The 17,243-nt window shown below is 60.2% G+C and overlaps 1 protein-coding gene and 1 long non-coding RNA gene across 6 annotated transcripts in view; one reads left to right on the forward strand and one right to left on the reverse strand.

Annotated features, from left to right (window-relative positions):
• Positions 1–977: 977 nt before the first annotated feature.
• Positions 978–17,243, reverse strand: SLC4A3 (solute carrier family 4 member 3). Of its 5 annotated transcripts, XM_017856869.1 has the most exons (23): positions 17,205–17,243; positions 16,907–17,050; positions 16,371–16,536; positions 13,112–13,389; positions 12,839–12,954; positions 12,187–12,386; positions 10,417–10,565; positions 10,091–10,271; positions 9,523–9,658; positions 9,074–9,257; positions 8,552–8,651; positions 7,928–8,112; positions 7,080–7,305; positions 6,683–6,901; positions 6,124–6,272; positions 5,756–5,950; positions 4,878–5,108; positions 4,424–4,513; positions 3,799–3,965; positions 2,934–3,187; positions 2,331–2,500; positions 1,972–2,145; positions 978–1,298 (listed from the first exon to the last, which is right to left on the reverse strand). In XM_017856869.1, exons 2-23 carry the CDS (start codon positions 16,955–16,957, stop codon positions 1,221–1,223), a joined length of 3,699 nt encoding a protein of 1,232 aa, XP_017712358.1. In that variant the 5' UTR covers positions 16,958–17,050; positions 17,205–17,243; the 3' UTR covers positions 978–1,220. The 5 variants fall into 5 exon arrangements, with proteins under 5 accessions (XP_017712358.1, XP_017712354.1, XP_017712356.1 ...); XM_017856865.1 differs by lacking the exons at positions 12,187–12,386; positions 12,839–12,954; positions 13,112–13,389; ... (1 more) ...; positions 16,907–17,050; positions 17,205–17,243 and adding an exon at positions 11,081–11,297; XM_017856867.1 differs by lacking the exons at positions 12,187–12,386; positions 12,839–12,954; positions 13,112–13,389; ... (1 more) ...; positions 16,907–17,050; positions 17,205–17,243 and adding an exon at positions 14,617–14,806 and having other exon boundaries at positions 985–1,298.
• Positions 16,931–17,243, forward strand: part of LOC108518464 (uncharacterized) — a 10,397-nt gene continuing 10,084 nt past the window's right edge. Inside the window, exon 1 of the long non-coding RNA XR_001882371.1 lies at positions 16,931–17,010. This is a non-coding gene — a long non-coding RNA (uncharacterized LOC108518464). The remainder of the gene's footprint in view (positions 17,011–17,243) is intronic.

Raw genomic sequence — 17,243 nt, forward strand, 5'->3', positions numbered from 1 at the left:
GTCTCTTTTTCCACCTCTTGAGCCTGGTGCCTTCGCCACTGGAGTTGATAGGGGTTCAGCACATCTGGGAGCAAAATTGGAAAAAGAGAAGAAAGCAGTAGCACCAGCTCCGGAGGAAATTGCTAGGGGCTGAGGGATCCTCGGCCTCAGAAGCTCTGAGGGGCCCAGAGCTGCGGAACACGGAACCTGCCTGACTGAGCTGGTCTCCCCGGGAGGAACTAGATGCGCTTGAATGGGCGCTCTGAGCTCCGCGGATCCACCAGGTGGCAGTGCTGCTATTCCTCAGTCGGGACAGAGCCTGCAGCACGCGAGAGTAGCCACCAGAGGGCAACGGGGGACGATGCGCTCCTTCAGGCTGGGGGTTGCCTAGCAACTATGACGCAATGGGCTCCCGCTCCCCTCAAGTCTCCCGGGTTATTTCTGGCAAAACTGAGACTATTGCACAAGGAGTGGCCTCAGGAATCCCAGAACTGCCTCTCTAAAACAGCAGAATCTAAAATGGTCCAGGGTCCCCAAATCTGGCACCACCCTGGCGTCTAGGGGATTGGGCTGCTATCTCTGCTCCTCGGAAGGCCAGAGATCAAGAAAAGAAGAGAGACATTTTCCATTCCCTCTGTGGCCCCACAGCCTCTGATTTCCCCAGTGGCTACACGGGAGCAACTTTCTCCCTCTCCCCTCCCCGGTTCTCCCTCTTGCTAAGCAGGAGCTGGATTCATGGGCACGTGACCTTGAGCAGACCTTGAGTGCCCCCACCCCCACTGCCCGCTCCTCGGTGGCACTTGAGGGGGCCTGGGGGGTGATGATAAGGCCCAGCTCTGGCGTTCTGTAGTCTTGATTCTCTCTTTTTCTCCCAAGGACTCTGTCCTTGACTCAAACCTCTCCCTGGTTTTGATGACCCTGAAAATAGAATTCTTCCAATTCCAAATGGATAAGTATGACCTGAGAAACCAAAGATGGAACCAAGAAAGTGAGGCAGACACGAGACAAGGAGTGTGGTTATAATGAGCTCAAAGCCTGTGCCGGTCTGGTCTGTGAAAGGTGAGGCAAGGTCAAAGCCCCGGGCAGAAGTCATGGGGGCCACTCTAGCCATGGCATCAGGAGTGGTTCCAGGCACATCTCTGGGTCCTGAGGAGCCCCCCGGCCCGGGGCTGGGCTCTACCTGAGGCCCAGGTGTCAGTCTCTAAGGTCTTGGGGTCTCTGAGGGACACTGTCTTCCAGGGTCACACTGGCATGTGCAGCTCATTGTACTCATCCTGGCCATCCTCATCGAAGTTTGGTTCAGCATCTTCCGAGTCCAGCTGCAGAGGGAACAGAAGGTTGGGGCAGGCAGGGAAGCATGCTCATCCCCTCCCATTCTCCAGCTCCTCCAACCTGCAGTCCTCCCTGCTCCCCGACCTTTCCTGAGCCTCTCTGCAAGTACCATGACCCTGGGTGGCAGCATTGCCCTTGGCCAAAGCCTTCAGGTCACCTCCCAGACCAGATGCCTGGCCCCTCCTGGTGATAATAATAATGATTATTACGAAGCTCTTTCCTGGGACTACTTCTAGTTGCTGTGGTGCCTTTGTACACCATGTTTGAGTATGGATAAATTGCAAAAAGATATCTTTTCCTCTAGTTGACAAAAACAGGGCTCAGGGTGAACGCCAGTGCCACATCAACCCTGTAGCCTCTCAGCTGGGTGTTTCTGGTGAGGCACCACCTGCACAGCTGTGTGCAGCAGCCCCGTGCCTACTCCCGTACAAAACCACCATCCTGAGGCCTTCACCTGGACTAGCACTTGACCCTCCCAACAGTCCTATAAGGTAGGATCTACGATTACCTCTATAATACAGGTGAAAATAAGATTTCGGAAGGTGAGATAACTTGCAACACAAGTTTCACAACTAACACAACTAGTGGGTGGCCAAACAGAGATTGGAACCCAGTGCCCATTCACCCTCATACTGTTTCCCCAGACCACCACCCCCTTACCGCCTGCAGCTCCCTGTCCTGGAAGAGCCGGGGCAGAAGGCAATGCCTCAGAGGCACCGTGAGCAGCAGCAGGAAGGGAAAGGCGAGTGAGGCCGCCGTGGACTTGACCACCCAGAGCAGTGCAATGCAGCCCAGCTGGATGCAGGTGAACAGGTGCATCCGCCACGTCTTCACCTGAGGGAGCAGCCGGTGGGCCTCGATGCACAGCATCCCGGCCTGCTCCCACCCACATCGTGGGGAATTTGGCTCCCAGGTCCCACTTTCTCCTTCATATTCATCCCATCCATCGATGCTCCCAGATCCCTCTGGATCCCCTTCCTATCACCCCACTGCCCCACCCCCATGCTTCCTGGCCCTACCTTGGTCACATAGGGCTGCTCAGGATGGTGCTTTGCCGGCATGAGGATGAGCAACAGACGCTGGGACAGCTGGATACCAGACAGGGACGTGACCCCCATGTACAGGAAGATCCCAAAGAGCACAGCCAACGGGATCCGACGCAGCACAGCCCCCATGACGATGGACAAGCCTGGAGGAGGTGACACAGACCCGCCTGACTCTCAGACAGCCCCCGTGAGGATGGACAGGCCTGGAAGAGGTGACACGGATCTGCCTGACCCCTCAGACAGCCCCCAGGAGGATGGACAGGCCTGAAGGAGGTGATACAGACCCGCCTGACCCCTCAGACAGTCACCAGAAAGAGGGACAGGCCTGGTGGGGAGGCGACATGGACCCACTGGACCAATCAGCTCGGCTTTATCACCATGAACAAGAGAAGAGGGAGCAGGACAGAGAGCCTTCCGGGAGAAAGCGGCTAGGGGAGTGTTGGGAAGCAGGTTTAGGAGTCAGATCAAGGGCAACACACAGCACATTGGGAGATTCAGAGTCAAGCCTGGGATAGAGAGGATGTAAGGCCATGGGGCCCAAGGAAGGGGGTGTGCAGGGTGGAGGCAGGCTCTCACCCACGAGGCTGGCGATGAGCACACCAGTGACCCGCTGCTCCCGCACCTCCTGGATCTGGGGCTTGTCACCAGGCGCGATGGCAGTACGCATCACTGTCAACGCATTGACATGGGTGACAGAGCGGACCGTGGCAGCCGTGAGCCAGGGCAACCCAAACAGCCCACAGAGCCCCCCAAGGGAGCCAATGAGGAGCAGGTCCAGGTGGAAACCAGAGCCCTTGAGCAGCCTCCGCGCCTTCTGGCTGACGATAAGCCTGCAGGGAGAAGGTGAGAAGGGGGGTGTGGCTGGCCCGGCAGGGGCAGGGGACAGAGACAGGCACACACAGAGACAAGATGGTAGGGAGAGGACGTGCAGACAACAGTTCTCCCCAGGACTGCCAGCTGCTTCTTTCAAGTTCCCAAATTGAAGTTCTCACATTGAAGCAAATGTGAGCCAAATTCTTATACTGTGAATATTTAAAACACCACAAAAGCCAGATGCCAGATCTTACCACGTTATTGTGGTTTAACCAAAATTAGATACATGTGAGCATCCCTGGGTGCAAGCTTAGACTGCTAGAGTGTTCTGAGCACTGTCAAGTGCCACCCTGCAAAGAGTGGTGGCAACAGATAGATGTCACATCAAACCATCACGGGGAAACCATGCCCCTGCCCCGGATGCCACTGCTCTCTGCTCCTCCCCCACCTCCTCCTCACCCCTGCCAGCTTCTCCATATACACTCTCTTCCTCAAGGCTTGCCACTAGCTCCCACCCTCCCGGCACCCTGATACTGATAATGATGTCCCCACCATAACCCTGAAACCAAGCCAAGGAGCCAAGGAGCCTGGCCTCGTCCCTCCCACCTCCTCCTCCCATCTCTCTCACGCCGTGATCTGTGTCTCCATGAAGATCAGGATGAGGACGAGGAGGGCGGGGACAGCGGCTGCCACCATCATCCAGGGCGGGAAAGGACGGGCACTGCCCAGGGGTGGGATGAACCATGAGCGCTTATCGGGAGAGGTCACTGAGAGCCCTGTGGGCACAGTCAGCTTCTACATGGCAGGAAAACAGGGTTCAGGGCCACAGCCTCCCCATGCTGGGAAGCCCACCAGGCTGCGTCCCCAATACCAGGACTTCAGGGAGTTGGGGTGTGAACAGGTTAGGGGGAAATTAGTTTTGCATCCTCCAAAACTCACTGTCCTTCCAAGGATCCAATAGAGGGCAGGGAAATGAAGTGCCTCCTCCCTGAGCCCCAGAGCTTCAGGGGACCTGTGTGGGATACCTGTCACTCTGCTCCCAGCCCCACACCTGCTTCTCCTGGATTCTTCACTCAAGCTCCCTGGGGAAGGCCCTCAGCCAGAAGCCCCAGCCCCACCCCACAGGGCGGCCACTCCACTGGGAAAGCTGAGTTCAAGCCTGATCCCAACCCCAGGGCCCATGGAGGTGTGTCGTTGGCTCCCTTTCCTGGCCTTGGGGTGAGAGCAGCTGCCACAGGCTGGGGCTCCCTCACCTGCGTGTAGGTGTCTGTGATGGAGTAATCCACCAGGACCATCACCAGGATGGAGATAGGGATGCCAAAGTCCCCGATGATGCGGCGAGCCTTGAGAGGGGCCGGTCGGGGAAGGGAGCAAAAGGTGGAGGCAAGGTCAGCAGACTAACCACGAGGCTTGCCATCTCTGGCTCTGCCTGGGTCCAAGCTGGAGTCAGAAGACCTCCCCACCTGCCTCTCAACCCCATAGGTGCCAGTGCAGCCTGGGAGGCTATTGTCTTGATTAGACTTCTCTGAGCAAAGGGCAAGACGACACCCAGGGAAGAGGCTTCCAAAGGGGTGAGGGGCTGCCTGGGCTGGGTTTTGGTCCACAGGCTGATCGGGGAAGGGGTGCAGCCTCTCTGGGGAGCTGAGCCTGGCAGTAAAAGCAGGAATTGTGGGACTCTTGGGGACTCCACACCCAGCAGCCACGCACCTTGCCCCCCAGGAAGCGGCTGTTCCTGAACTTGCGCAGGAAGAAGGCGATGAAGAAGGTCCCGAGCATGAGGATGAGTGACAGCAGTGCCGTATTGGGCTGGTTCCTCGGGCTGGGTGGGCCCTCGGTGGGGGGCAGGGCACTGCCATTCGGCTCCAGACCAGCATCCAGGGACCCTTCCAGGGCCCCCTCGGGGGGGTAGAATGGCAGCAGTGGGTGCTCTGTGAACACCTGTGTGTGGATAACAAGGACACCTTGTCACTCACCTGGCAGGTGACCTGATTTCATCGTCATCAGCATACCTGTGAGAGAGAGGGTGGCCCCTCAATACCTGGTCAGACAACAGTAATGCACGGACATCCAGCTGCACCACACACACACAGAACACACATAACACACACATACAACGCACACGACACATAACACAACACACACATAACACACACAAAAAACACAACATACCACATCCACACCACACACACAACATGCACACACACAACATGCACACACAGGCACACACACATGCACACACACAACACACACACCACACACTCCTCTACAACAAGATACTAAGGACAACCCAGCCCTTAGCACTGACCGCTCCTCCCCATCACAATACCTGTGCAGGTTGAGTCCTTATTACTTATTACTAAGCCTCCAACCAGGTGCCTGGAGTCGCGGCCTGGCACCCACCCTCTGGGTCTGACTCCCTCCCCTTCAGTTCAGACCTAGCCTAGGATGTCCCTACAACCCCTCACTCCCAACACGGTCCCTCTCCTTGTCCCCCAGTTTTCCGTACCTCTCCCTCCCATGCTGTCCTCCCCAGGGCAACGTCCACCCCCATCTCTGCCACCCCTAAGACCTCTCTGGACCTCCACCTTGTAGAGCTTGTAGAAGGTCTCATAGATGAAAATGAGTGAGATGAGGAAGGCAAAGATCTCCTGCGTGAAAGGCGAGATGTAGCGGACCAGGAAGCTGCCTTCGGCGGCCACTAGGGCAAGGACGAAGACCACCAGCCAGAGGCCGACCCACACCCGGCCAGTGAGGTACTCCAGGTCCTGGGCTCGGCAGAACTAGGTGGGGGTGGAAGCGGTCATTACCCACAGGTGGCCTGCCCTGGGTGTCCGTGCCCGCTGGAATAGGCAGTGGATGAACTCCGAGGAAGAGGGAGAATGCAGGGATCCATCCCCTAGGTAAGGAAGAGTGTGGGGCAGGATGGATGGAGCAGGGCAAGGCTTCACCTCACCTTGAAGAAGGCTTCCTCAAACACGAGCAGCGGCCCAGAGAAGCCAACCACGAGCAGGGGCTGAGCCCCCAGCAGAGAGAAGAGGACGCCGAGCACAGCGGTGGACACGATCAGCTCGGACACGCCCATCAGCCCCTCGGTCTTCTCTCCTGCAGCAGCACGGGCAGGATGGCCCTAGCCTGGCTCTGTCTATCTGTCCCCTTCCTCATCTAGCTTGTCCTAAACTGGGGCCCCCAACAAAAGCAGAGCGGCCCCTTAGAACGACAGGCAGGGCCCCTTCCATACGCCATTGCTCCCAGACCCTCCCCACTAGCCCCCAAAGGTGATCACTGGATCCCGCATCCCTTACACCTCTCCCACACCCTCTCACTTCATAGCCCCCAAAGGTGATCTCTGGGATTCCCTGATCCAGCATCCCTATAAGGTGCTCACACCTTTGCTAGCACATCTAACCATTGGCCCCTAATGCAATCACACCCAGACCCAGAATCCTGCAAGTGAGACTAGGACCAAAAGTGACCAGAGGAGCCCCTCAATTCCCCAAGCCCCAGTCCCTTACCCAGCAGCCCCCCGAAGGTGATAGCAGGGCTGAGGGCTGCGAAGTAGATGAAGAGCACAGCGGCCACACACTGGGAGTGCAACGCATCTCGCAGGTCACTGGGGTAGTGCGGGTACCGGCGCCTCACATCCCGCACAAGCCCCCCAAATACCGAGCCCGTCCGCAGCAAGGGGTCATCTTCAGGGGTCGTCTCGGAGCCCCCCAACTCCAAAGACAGTTCTGGGGGGATAAGGGGCTGCTGGGGCACAGACCACTCCCTCTGGCTTGGAGCCCCAGGCTGTTGGGATCAGGGATGCAAAGGACTCCAGGAGTCAGGATGGGGCTGGGGTCACAGCCTTAGGGCCCCGGGATGGGGGAGTGTGTATTGGGGGCACTCAGCACCCCGCAAGGGTCTGACCTTTCCCAGGGGCCGTGTAGCCACCCCGTGTGGTCATCTCAACTTTGGTCTGTTCACGCTCCCGCCGCTTCCTAAGCAGCTCTCGCTGGAAGGCAGCCACGGAGCGTAGCAGGTCGCGGCCCTCCACCTCGGACGGGGGGATCACAATGCTGCCATCCAGGAACTCGCTGATGGCGCTCAGGAGGTCTTGCCGGTCGTCTGCCTGGTAGGCAGCCTCATGAAACAGCTGGGGGCAATGAGAGGGCCAGGACCCTCAGGGACGGCCAAGGGAGCCTACAGGAGGGAGTCTTGAGGCAGGTGTTGGGCCAGTCCAACAGTGTTGGCTTTTGGAACACTGACACCCATCCCAGCAGGCCAGCAAGCCACTGCCCCAAAGCCCCAGGTGCCCTCCATTCCCCCAGGAGATGCCAGACTTCCACATGCAGCAACTAAGGGACAACGCCTGGCTGAGGAGAGGCTTCCAGAGCCATTCCAACTGGATCAGCCACACCTTACAGGCTGATAAATATTGTGAACGTTGCCCCTGGCTAAAGGACTCTCCTATCTAATCCCAGGAGAAGCCACAGCAAAGACCAGCGCATCCAGCCCTCCTGATCAAGTCTCACGTCACATCCAAAGCTCTGGGGTCTGGGCTTTTCCCCTTATGTTGCCAGCCCCACCCACAGCCACAGCTCAGGGCTCTCTCTTCTCCCCTGGGCCAACAGCTCCCCCCACCACCCTCCAGGGCATGGCCTCCACCCAGGGGCCTCTAGCACCCTTGCCTCTATGGGCACCACTGTAGACAATGAGAGGGACAGGGGTAAGCAGGGCCTAGGAGAAGAGGCCTTGAGAGCCAGCATGTGCCCAACCTTGTCAGACATAAGGGTGGCAATGGAGCGCCCAAGCTCGTGATAGTCAGTGCTGGTGTGGCTGGGCCCCAGCATCACGAAGAGGAAGCGGACCGGGACAGGGACCTCAAGCACAGACTCCAGGAGTACAGCCTCATTCAGCCGCACAAAGGCTGCTGCAGGCTGCTCCAAGAAAGGCACACAACCTAGGGGAAGAGGAAAGCATAGGACGCTGGGCAAAGGGGAGCAGTCAAGGCAGGCCCTGGGGCAGCTATCTAGGGCTATCATGGACAGTTGAGCAGGTTGTAAACTGCACAAAGAAACCCCAGTCTAAAGGGGCACTATTCACTTGTGTGTCTATACATTGATTACAATTCACCAACAGATGGAAACTCAGGGTATTAAAGAAGGGTTGCTTTTTTTTCTAATTCCAAGTCCAAGATAGCAGAAAACTGGACAGGAAGCAGGCAGGGGACTACAAAAGAAAGGGCTGGGCTAAGACAGGTTGTGAGGAAGAGCAGGGGCCAGGTGGGAGCCTGGAGGGAGATGGAAGAGGCGGCCTCCAGGCCAGAGCTCAGACAAGCAGGCCCCCAGGAGAGGCACACACATGCTGAAGACCCTGCCCGCGCGCCCGGCCCTCCTCACCCACAAGCACGACAGTGGCCTCAGCATCCTCAGGGATCTTCTCCAGCAGCTTCAGGCTTTTCCCCCGGTGACCGTCTCCCCCAGGCATGTGGAGGGGCTTCTGAGGACGCAGAACTGGAATAGGGCTGGGACCCAGACTGGAGGCCATGGCAGGCCCTCCCAGCCCTGGCTCCAGCCCTGGCTCTGAGACCTGCTTCCCTCTCCCAGAGTGGGCAGGTACTGCCCTGTGGCCCCACACTGGGAGCCACCAGCTGGGATGTGAACCCTGCCTCGATGCCCCCTACTACCATCTCAGCCTTATCTCATTTAAACAGCTCCTGTGGGTCTGCCACATCATCACACTCAAAGCTCCTGCGTCTCAGGGCAGGGACCCCTCATGCGGGTCTCCACTAGGTCCCCCAATGCCCAGCATGATGCCAGTAACCCAACCTTCCCAACCTGCTCAGTGAAGTCATTGATGACCTCAACTGAAACTGGACACCCTCTCAGTCCCCTGGCCCAAGCGAGAGCAAGGGCACTGACCTCCTTGGCGTCAGGGTCATGTGGCCAGAGTGGAGCTGGCTCCCCCAGGTCATCAGCCATGGTAGGCACCGCCCCATCAGGGCCATGGCTGGGGGTTGGGTGATGATTCCCCAGAACCGAGTTCATGCTGGAGCTCGATGGGTTTCGGGGAAAGAAGCCACTGTCCTTGTCATCGTTGGGATGGCTGGAAGGGGCAGGGTGAGGCAGGTGAGGAGGAGAGGCTCATGGTAGACTGAGGTCATGAGGTGAGTAGTGGAGGATCAGGGCCTCCATCCCTCTGCCTCAGTGTAAGAAGAAACTTTCTAATGATTGAAAGTGTCAAAAGATAGAAATGAGCTCTCTGTCACTTGTGGTATTCAAGCAGAGGCGGGGAGCCACTCAGAAGAGGCTGTGCTCCTGGAAGGGCAGCTGAGCTGGGCAGGCCCCTCCCAGGCACCCAACCCCGGCACCTGTGTTTCAGTAGCAGGGTACGTAGGACGCTGGCCCTGTCCTCCGGCCGGATCTGGTCAGACACAATCATGGTCTCCACCACGAGGTGTGCAATGCCTGGCAGGGTGGTTTGCTCCAGGTCCAGGAGGGCAGCTCCTAGGGGGACAGTCAGGCACAGAGAGGGCACACAGTCCCATCAGACAGGAGAAATCTCCTCCCACTCTGCCTTGCCCCCCAAAAGCATGGGAATGTGCTGGAAGGGCAAAGCGCCCAATGTACCCAGGCGGATACACAGCTCCATATTGCCACAGGTCAGCCACAGAGGGGCTGTGAAAATGGAGCATGGGAATGAGGGCACGGCCCCTCCCCACCAAGGAAGGGGAAACCACTTGTTGACTGACTGCTTGCACCAGATACAGCCCTGCCCCCTGGGGCTCACGGGCTGCCCAAGCAAATGGACCCCATAGTCCCAGGTGGCAGCTAGATCTTGCCTGTGCCCAGGACTCCAGGGAGTGTCCCTGGGAGCTGAGCAGCTTGGCACAGACTGAAGACGGCATGCAGCCTTGGGTCAGGCCTGGGGGTCCCTACCATGGGCGATGGTCCTCCTGAGCTCCAGAAGGCTACGGAAGGAGAGCGAGGCAACGTGGGGCTTCCCCCAGCGCTCTGTCTCCTCCTCCACGTCCTCCTCAAACTTGATCCAGCGGGCTGTCTCCCGCCAGTGGGGCTCCTGGCTGCGGTCCAGCATCAGCTCATTCAGCTCCACAAACACCTGGGGGATGTGCCAAAGGTGAGGGCCCGGGGACCAACAGGTGTGGGGAACATGGCGACGGGGCAAGACAGGAGGGCAAGGAGAGGAGGGCTCCAGGGCCAAGGGGCATAAGGAAGCCACAGGCCCACCCACTCAGCATTCTGACCTCATGAGGCCTCCGGTCCAGCTTTTTCTTCTTCTTCTTCCTGCGAAGGATGGGGGCCAGGCCACTGGGACTGCCCCTCCCGCCCTGTGTCCGGGATGGCTTTTTCACTAAGTGTCGCCGCACACCAGGGTTGTCCTCCAGTCGGTGACCTGCAGAGAAGATGGGCTTAGGGGTCCCACAGGTCCAGCTGGGGGCCACGGGGGTCACGGCCCAGCTGGGTTATGGCCCTAACCCATCTACTTGGTGAGCTCTATAGTCACCTTCAGGCCATGCCGAAGGGAACCACATAATCCCATGTGGCCACTTCACTGATAAGAACACGGAAGCTCAGAAAGAGGGAAAGACCTCCTCCCCATGGTCACCTGGGACCACCGGCCAAGGTGCAATCCAAAGGTAGACCCAGCTCAGTCCACAGCCCCAGCCAGACCCTCCAGCCCCTGCCATGGCCACTGCCCCTCCCTGTCTGGGTCCCATGACTGGCACTGAGTCAGAGTCCCGAGGCACTGAGCCCCCAACACTTCCCATGCACCCTCTCTCAACACCCATGTCCCCTCCCCGAAGGTACACAGCCCAGCAGACTCAGGCAAGGCTTCGCTCCCTTCCTCCTGCCTGCCCCACCCAGGCCAGCAGCAGTCAGGGAAAGACCAGCAGCCCCGTTACTCACAAGTTGGTGGCCGTGCCATGGGGCCCAGCTGGCCCCTGACAGACTCCCACAGGCCACCATCCTCAAAGTCCAGCACAAACATCTCTAAGTCTTCTGAGGCCAGTGAGTCTCGAGGACTGGGGGCTGGATCCCTCCCAAAGCCCCGGCTATTGGCGTACCCAGACCCAGGGCTCAGTGCCCCATTGGGCTCAGGGTCCTCCTCCAGTGGGCTTGTCATTCTCCTGGTGGCCGAAACCTCGGCCCCCACTCCCTGCCAGGCCCCTTGGCTCTCCTACAAGGTGGCAGCCTGGACGGGGTGGCTTCTGTCCAACCAGAGCTGAAGGTGGCACAGCCTCCCGACCCCAACTCCCCACATCCACAAGCCTACTCCTCGCGGCATCCAGCTCCCACCCTGGGTCTGTAAACACGCCCTCCCCCTGCCCCATCCCACTGCTACTGCTGCCATCGGATTGTTCCTGTCCCTGTCCTCAGGCCCTGGCAACTTTCCATGACGTATTGAGCTTAAAGCCCTACCCTTCCCCCCACCCCGCCCACACACTGTGGCTCCGAGGAGGAGGAGGGATCAGTGGTGCCCCTGGCCTGGGCACAGAGCCCCATGGGTGATGACAGGTGGCACAGAAACCAGGGCACTGATAAGATGGAAGGAATGTGCCGAGATCACAGCCAGGCCCAGCCAAGGGTAGTGGGATGGGAGTGAGGGGTCCTGCCACAGGGAGAGGCAGGGGTCCAGAGCAATGACTCAGACTCAGGGCCTGGGTTTGGAGGGGATCAAAGAGCTAGGAGACAAAGAGTTCACCCTGAGAGGAGGGGCCTTGGGGAGGGATACAATGATGTGAAAAAGAGAGCTGCCTTTCTCTAGGGGTGACTCAGAGGACAGAATCAGGACTGAGGCGTGAAGTGTCAGGAAAGGAAATCTCAGCTCTAGCCATCAGAGAGGGTGGCTGGGTGAGGTAGTGAGCTCCCCATCACTGGTCACATCCCAGCAGACAGGGATTCAGAGAGGACTCAGCCCTGAGTGAAGGACAGCTCAGAGCCTCTCCAAGGTCACTCGGAGGCCGGGAGTCCGTCGCAGTGAACCATGGGGGCTGCCACAAGGTCTCACTCACTCTTCATGTCGTCCAGGTCTGCAGAACCCAGCATCTGGGCCTCCGCCTCATCTGTGGGCACCTGCTGCTCTGGACCACCTGGGTTGCCCAGGGCACTGCCTGGGCACAGTCGCTCTCGCAGGTCATAACTGGCCGATGGGCTCCAGGGCCGGCTTTTCTCCCCAGCGAGTCGGGAGGCCCGGGCCCGGGGGCTGGGGGAGCTGGGGAGGCAACACAGCAGCCTTGGACTTGACAGGGCCAGGTCGGTGGTTCCGTCACCGTCCCTCAGCTCAGAGCAGGGCCTGGAGTAGACCCTGAGCATGAGACCCAGGCCCCTCCTGGGCAGAAAGGACGCTAACCCGAGCCCCCCTTCCCATCCCATGGCTCCCCCTTTCCTCCACCTTTCTCCTCATCCTCTCTACTCTGTCACTCTCTCCCGGGGAACTCCTAACCTCTTCACTCTGCTCGTCTCTTATTTTCTCTCCCCTTGTTCTCTCATCCTTGTAAATCACGAGCACAGAGAAGGATCCCCAACCCCTCCCATACCCTGCTTCTCTTCTCTCAGGGTCAGAGCTGGGGACACTCCCCAGGGTCAGGAAGGAGGTGACTGCCAGGAGCTCGGGACTCTGTGGCTCTGGGCTGGGCCCTGCTGAGTAGAGGCTGCAGCCAGTACCTGCTGGAGTGCTGGGGGCTCTTGTCAGTGCGTGGGCCCACCGAGGGCAGGGGCTTGGTGACAGCAGCCCTCCCAGAGAGCCCTGGACTGTCATCCTCGTCACTTCCAATGGAGAACTGCAGACACAGAATGTGCCCTGGGGCCCTGCCCCAACCTACCATGCAGCCCCCAACCCTACCCAGCCTCACACAAGCCCCAACATGTGCTCCTCCCCTCCTCTCTGCACCCCTCCCTGACCCCTGACCTGCCACCCCTCCAAAGGGAAGCCCCTACCTTTGCCTTCTGTGGGGTCCCTGAGGGTGGGGGCTCCACAGGTTCTGCCTCAGATTCTCCTTCCTCTTCCTCCTCTTCTTCCTCTTCCTCATCCACTCCAGCTCCCCCCTCCTCCTGGATGGGAGGGGTCCCCTCGGAGGGGGGAGCAGAGGTTTTCTCCTTCTTCCTCTTTCTCCTGGTGTGCCGGGCAGAGGTGGGGGGCAGCCGCCGCAGCTTGTGGGGTGGAGGCAGGCGCGCTGAGAGCGGGTGGTGGGTGTGGTGGGATGTGTGCCGGTGAACTGGAGGTGCAGGAGATCCGGTTGAGGCCTCCACAGCAGAAACGGGGGCCCTCCCCACCCGAGGGCACACACCTTCCAGCTCAAGGCTGCAAACAAGGGCACCCNACCAGCAGCCCCGTTACTCACAAGTTGGTGGCCGTGCCATGGGGCCCAGCTGGCCCCTGACAGACTCCCACAGGCCACCATCCTCAAAGTCCAGCACAAACATCTCTAAGTCTTCTGAGGCCAGTGAGTCTCGAGGACTGGGGCTGGATCCCTCCCAAAGCCCCGGCTATTGGCGTACCCAGACCCAGGGCTCAGTGCCCCATTGGGCTCAGGGTCCTCCTCCAGTGGGCTTGTCATTCTCCTGGTGGCCGAAACCTCGGCCCCACTCCCTGCCAGGCCCCTTGGCTCTCCTACAAGGTGGCAGCCTGGACGGGGTGGCTTCTGTCCAACCAGAGCTGAAGGTGGCACAGCCTCCCGACCCCAACTCCCCACATCCACAAGCCTACTCCTCGCGGCATCCAGCTCCCACCCTGGGTCTGTAAACACGCCCTCCCCTGCCCCATCCCACTGCTACTGCTGCCATCGGATTGTTCCTGTCCCTGTCCTCAGGCCCTGGCAACTTTCCATGACGTATTGAGCTTAAAGCCCTACCCTTCCCCCCACCCCGCCCACACACTGTGGCTCCGAGGAGGAGGAGGGATCAGTGGTGCCCCTGGCCTGGGCACAGAGCCCCATGGGTGATGACAGGTGGCACAGAAACCAGGGCACTGATAAGATGGAAGGAATGTGCCGAGATCACAGCCAGGCCCAGCCAAGGGTAGTGGGATGGGAGTGAGGGGTCCTGCCACAGGGAGAGGCAGGGGTCCAGAGCAATGACTCAGACTCAGGGCCTGGGTTTGGAGGGGATCAAAGAGCTAGGAGACAAAGAGTTCACCCTGAGAGGAGGGGCCTTGGGGAGGGATACAATGATGTGAAAAGAGAGCTGCCTTTCTCTAGGGGTGACTCAGAGGACAGAATCAGGACTGAGGCGTGAAGTGTCAGGAAAGGAAATCTCAGCTCTAGCCATCAGAGAGGGTGGCTGGGTGAGGTAGTGAGCTCCCCATCACTGGTCACATCCCAGCAGACAGGGATTCAGAGAGGACTCAGCCCTGAGTGAAGGACAGCTCAGAGCCTCTCCAAGGTCACTCGGAGGCCGGGAGTCCGTCGCAGTGAACCATGGGGCTGCCACAAGGTCTCACTCACTCTTCATGTCGTCCAGGTCTGCAGAACCCAGCATCTGGGCCTCCGCCTCATCTGTGGGCACCTGCTGCTCTGGACCACCTGGGTTGCCCAGGGCACTGCCTGGGCACAGTCGCTCTCGCAGGTCATAACTGGCCGATGGGCTCCAGGGCCGGCTTTTCTCCCCAGCGAGTCGGGAGGCCCGGGCCCGGGGCTGGGGAGCTGGGGAGGCAACACAGCAGCCTTGGACTTGACAGGGCCAGGTCGGTGGTTCCGTCACCGTCCCTCAGCTCAGAGCAGGGCCTGGAGTAGACCCTGAGCATGAGACCCAGGCCCCTCCTGGGCAGAAAGGACGCTAACCCGAGCCCCCCTTCCCATCCCATGGCTCCCCTTTCCTCCACCTTTCTCCTCATCCTCTCTACTCTGTCACTCTCTCCCGGGGAACTCCTAACCTCTTCACTCTGCTCGTCTCTTATTTTCTCTCCCCTTGTTCTCTCATCCTTGTAAATCACGAGCACAGAGAAGGATCCCCAACCCCTCCCATACCCTGCTTCTCTTCTCTCAGGGTCAGAGCTGGGGACACTCCCCAGGGTCAGGAAGGAGGTGACTGCCAGGAGCTCGGGACTCTGTGGCTCTGGGCTGGGCCCTGCTGAGTAGAGGCTGCAGCCAGTACCTGCTGGAGTGCTGGGGCTCTTGTCAGTGCGTGGGCCCACCGAGGGCAGGGGCTTGGTGACAGCAGCCCTCCCAGAGAGCCCTGGACTGTCATCCTCGTCACTTCCAATGGAGAACTGCAGACACAGAATGTGCCCTGGGGCCCTGCCCCAACCTACCATGCAGCCCCAACCCTACCCAGCCTCACACAAGCCCCAACATGTGCTCCTCCCCTCCTCTCTGCACCCCTCCCTGACCCCTGACCTGCCACCCCTCCAAAGGGAAGCCCCTACCTTTGCCTTCTGTGGGGTCCCTGAGGGTGGGGCTCCACAGGTTCTGCCTCAGATTCTCCTTCCTCTTCCTCCTCTTCTTCCTCTTCCTCATCCACTCCAGCTCCCCCCTCCTCCTGGATGGGAGGGGTCCCCTCGGAGGGGGGAGCAGAGGTTTTCTCCTTCTTCCTCTTTCTCCTGGTGTGCCGGGCAGAGGTGGGGGGCAGCCGCCGCAGCTTGTGGGGTGGAGGCAGGCGCGCTGAGAGCGGGTGGTGGGTGTGGTGGGATGTGTGCCGGTGAACTGGAGGTGCAGGAGATCCGGTTGAGGCCTCCACAGCAGAAACGGGGGCCCTCCCCACCCGAGGGCACACACCTTCCAGCTCAAGGCTGCAAACAAGGGCACCCTAGTCCTTCCTCCAGGGCCATGACCCCCCAACACCTGTGTCCATGTGCCTGTCATTGATGAGGTCTGGTGGAGTGGGAGAGGGTGGATGGACAGGGAAGGTCATGAAGGGGGCTGGGAGGGGAGACGTGATACAGCAAGGAGGGGAAAGGCGGAATTGGAGGAGCCGAGGTGGGACAAGGAGGGAGTGAGGAGGGGAAGGTCACCGTGGAAGGGCCCAGGCCCAACTCCCTAGATCTCCCCTGGTCTGGGGCCCACCTCCCCTGGCAGGCGGACAGGCGATGGGTGGGGGAGGCAGGATGACTGAACACGGCATGTGGCCCAGCACAGAGTCCAGCACAGTGTCCGGCACAGGATGGCACTGGGTGACCAAGCCCGGAGGTGAGCGCAGTGATGGTGGCGATGAAGGTGATGGTGGCGAGGGCGGCCGCACTAGGGGTCCCCAGGCTACCCACACTCAAAGTCCCGCTCGCTGTAGCTGCGGCTGGGCTTCTCAGGGTCCCAGGCCGGGGGCTTGCTGATGAGGTCCCCAAACCTGCTCACAGCCAAGGTCTTCCCCAAGTCATCGTCCTCCTCCTCCACATCTGGACTTAGAGGGGGCTCCTCCAAGGGCACCCGGACCTGCAGGCCCAGACAGCCTCTGCTAAGGACCCCTGACCCATGAAGGCTCCACAACCACCCCAACTCCAAGCCCTAGTTGGGGGAACTCAGCAGGCTCTCGCACCATCGGGCCCCCGCCCCTTGCTCCCAGACCTGTGTCAGCATCCCAGAAACCACCCTCTCTGGGCTCCCAGAGCTTATAGAAAGAGAGGGCTACCGATCTGGAAAATACCAGAAGCCCCCCTCTTTCTCCATAACCCCCAGCCCAGCTCATCCCTGGATCTGGGGGTGGGGTGGGTCCCGGGGTCTGCCAGAGGACGCCTCAGCCCACCCTAAGGCCCCTCCCCTCTCCTCCGCCCCCATCTCTCCCCGCCCCGCGCACGCCGGTCACCTGGGGTAGGGGGGAGGCGCCCCCGGGCGGCGGGATCACTCCGTTGGCCATGGCCGGGTAGGCGGCTGGGGATGCTCTCGCTCACTAAGGGATCCGAGACCCGGGTGAGAAGGAGGGGCCACTGAGGAGGCCTAGCGGGGAGCCCTGGGGGAGGAGGGCGGGGTCACGTTCCTTGCGCTGGCGCCCCCCACCCGGGAGCCGGATCCACGCTCCCGGCCCAAGCGCCCCTCCGAGGCCCAGCCACGCCCGGGACAGCCCGGGTCCCCCGCCCTGCTCGGCGCGCCCCGCCCCGCGGTACCTCGGGGCTCCGGAGCCTGCGAGGCCCAGGCGGGCCGCC

Source organism: Rhinopithecus bieti, unplaced genomic scaffold (assembly GCF_001698545.2).
Source record: "Rhinopithecus bieti isolate Rb0 unplaced genomic scaffold, ASM169854v2 scaffold_42532, whole genome shotgun sequence".
Lineage (NCBI taxonomy): Eukaryota > Metazoa > Chordata > Mammalia > Primates > Cercopithecidae > Rhinopithecus > Rhinopithecus bieti.

Bases quoted from the DNA above. Each gene is read 5' to 3' on its own strand.
- SLC4A3 (XM_017856869.1), bottom strand. From the start codon at position 16,957: ATGGCCAACGGAGTGATCCCGCCGCCCGGGGGCGCCTCCCCCCTACCC. The intron at 12,955-13,111 runs GTAGGGGCTTCC...CTGTGTCTGCAG, and splicing joins GGACCCCACAGAAGGCAAAG to TTCTCCATTGGAAGTGACGA. The intron at 4,514-4,877 runs GTGCGTGGCTGC...GCCCCTCTCAAG, and splicing joins GCCGCTTCCTGGGGGGCAAG to GCTCGCCGCATCATCGGGGA.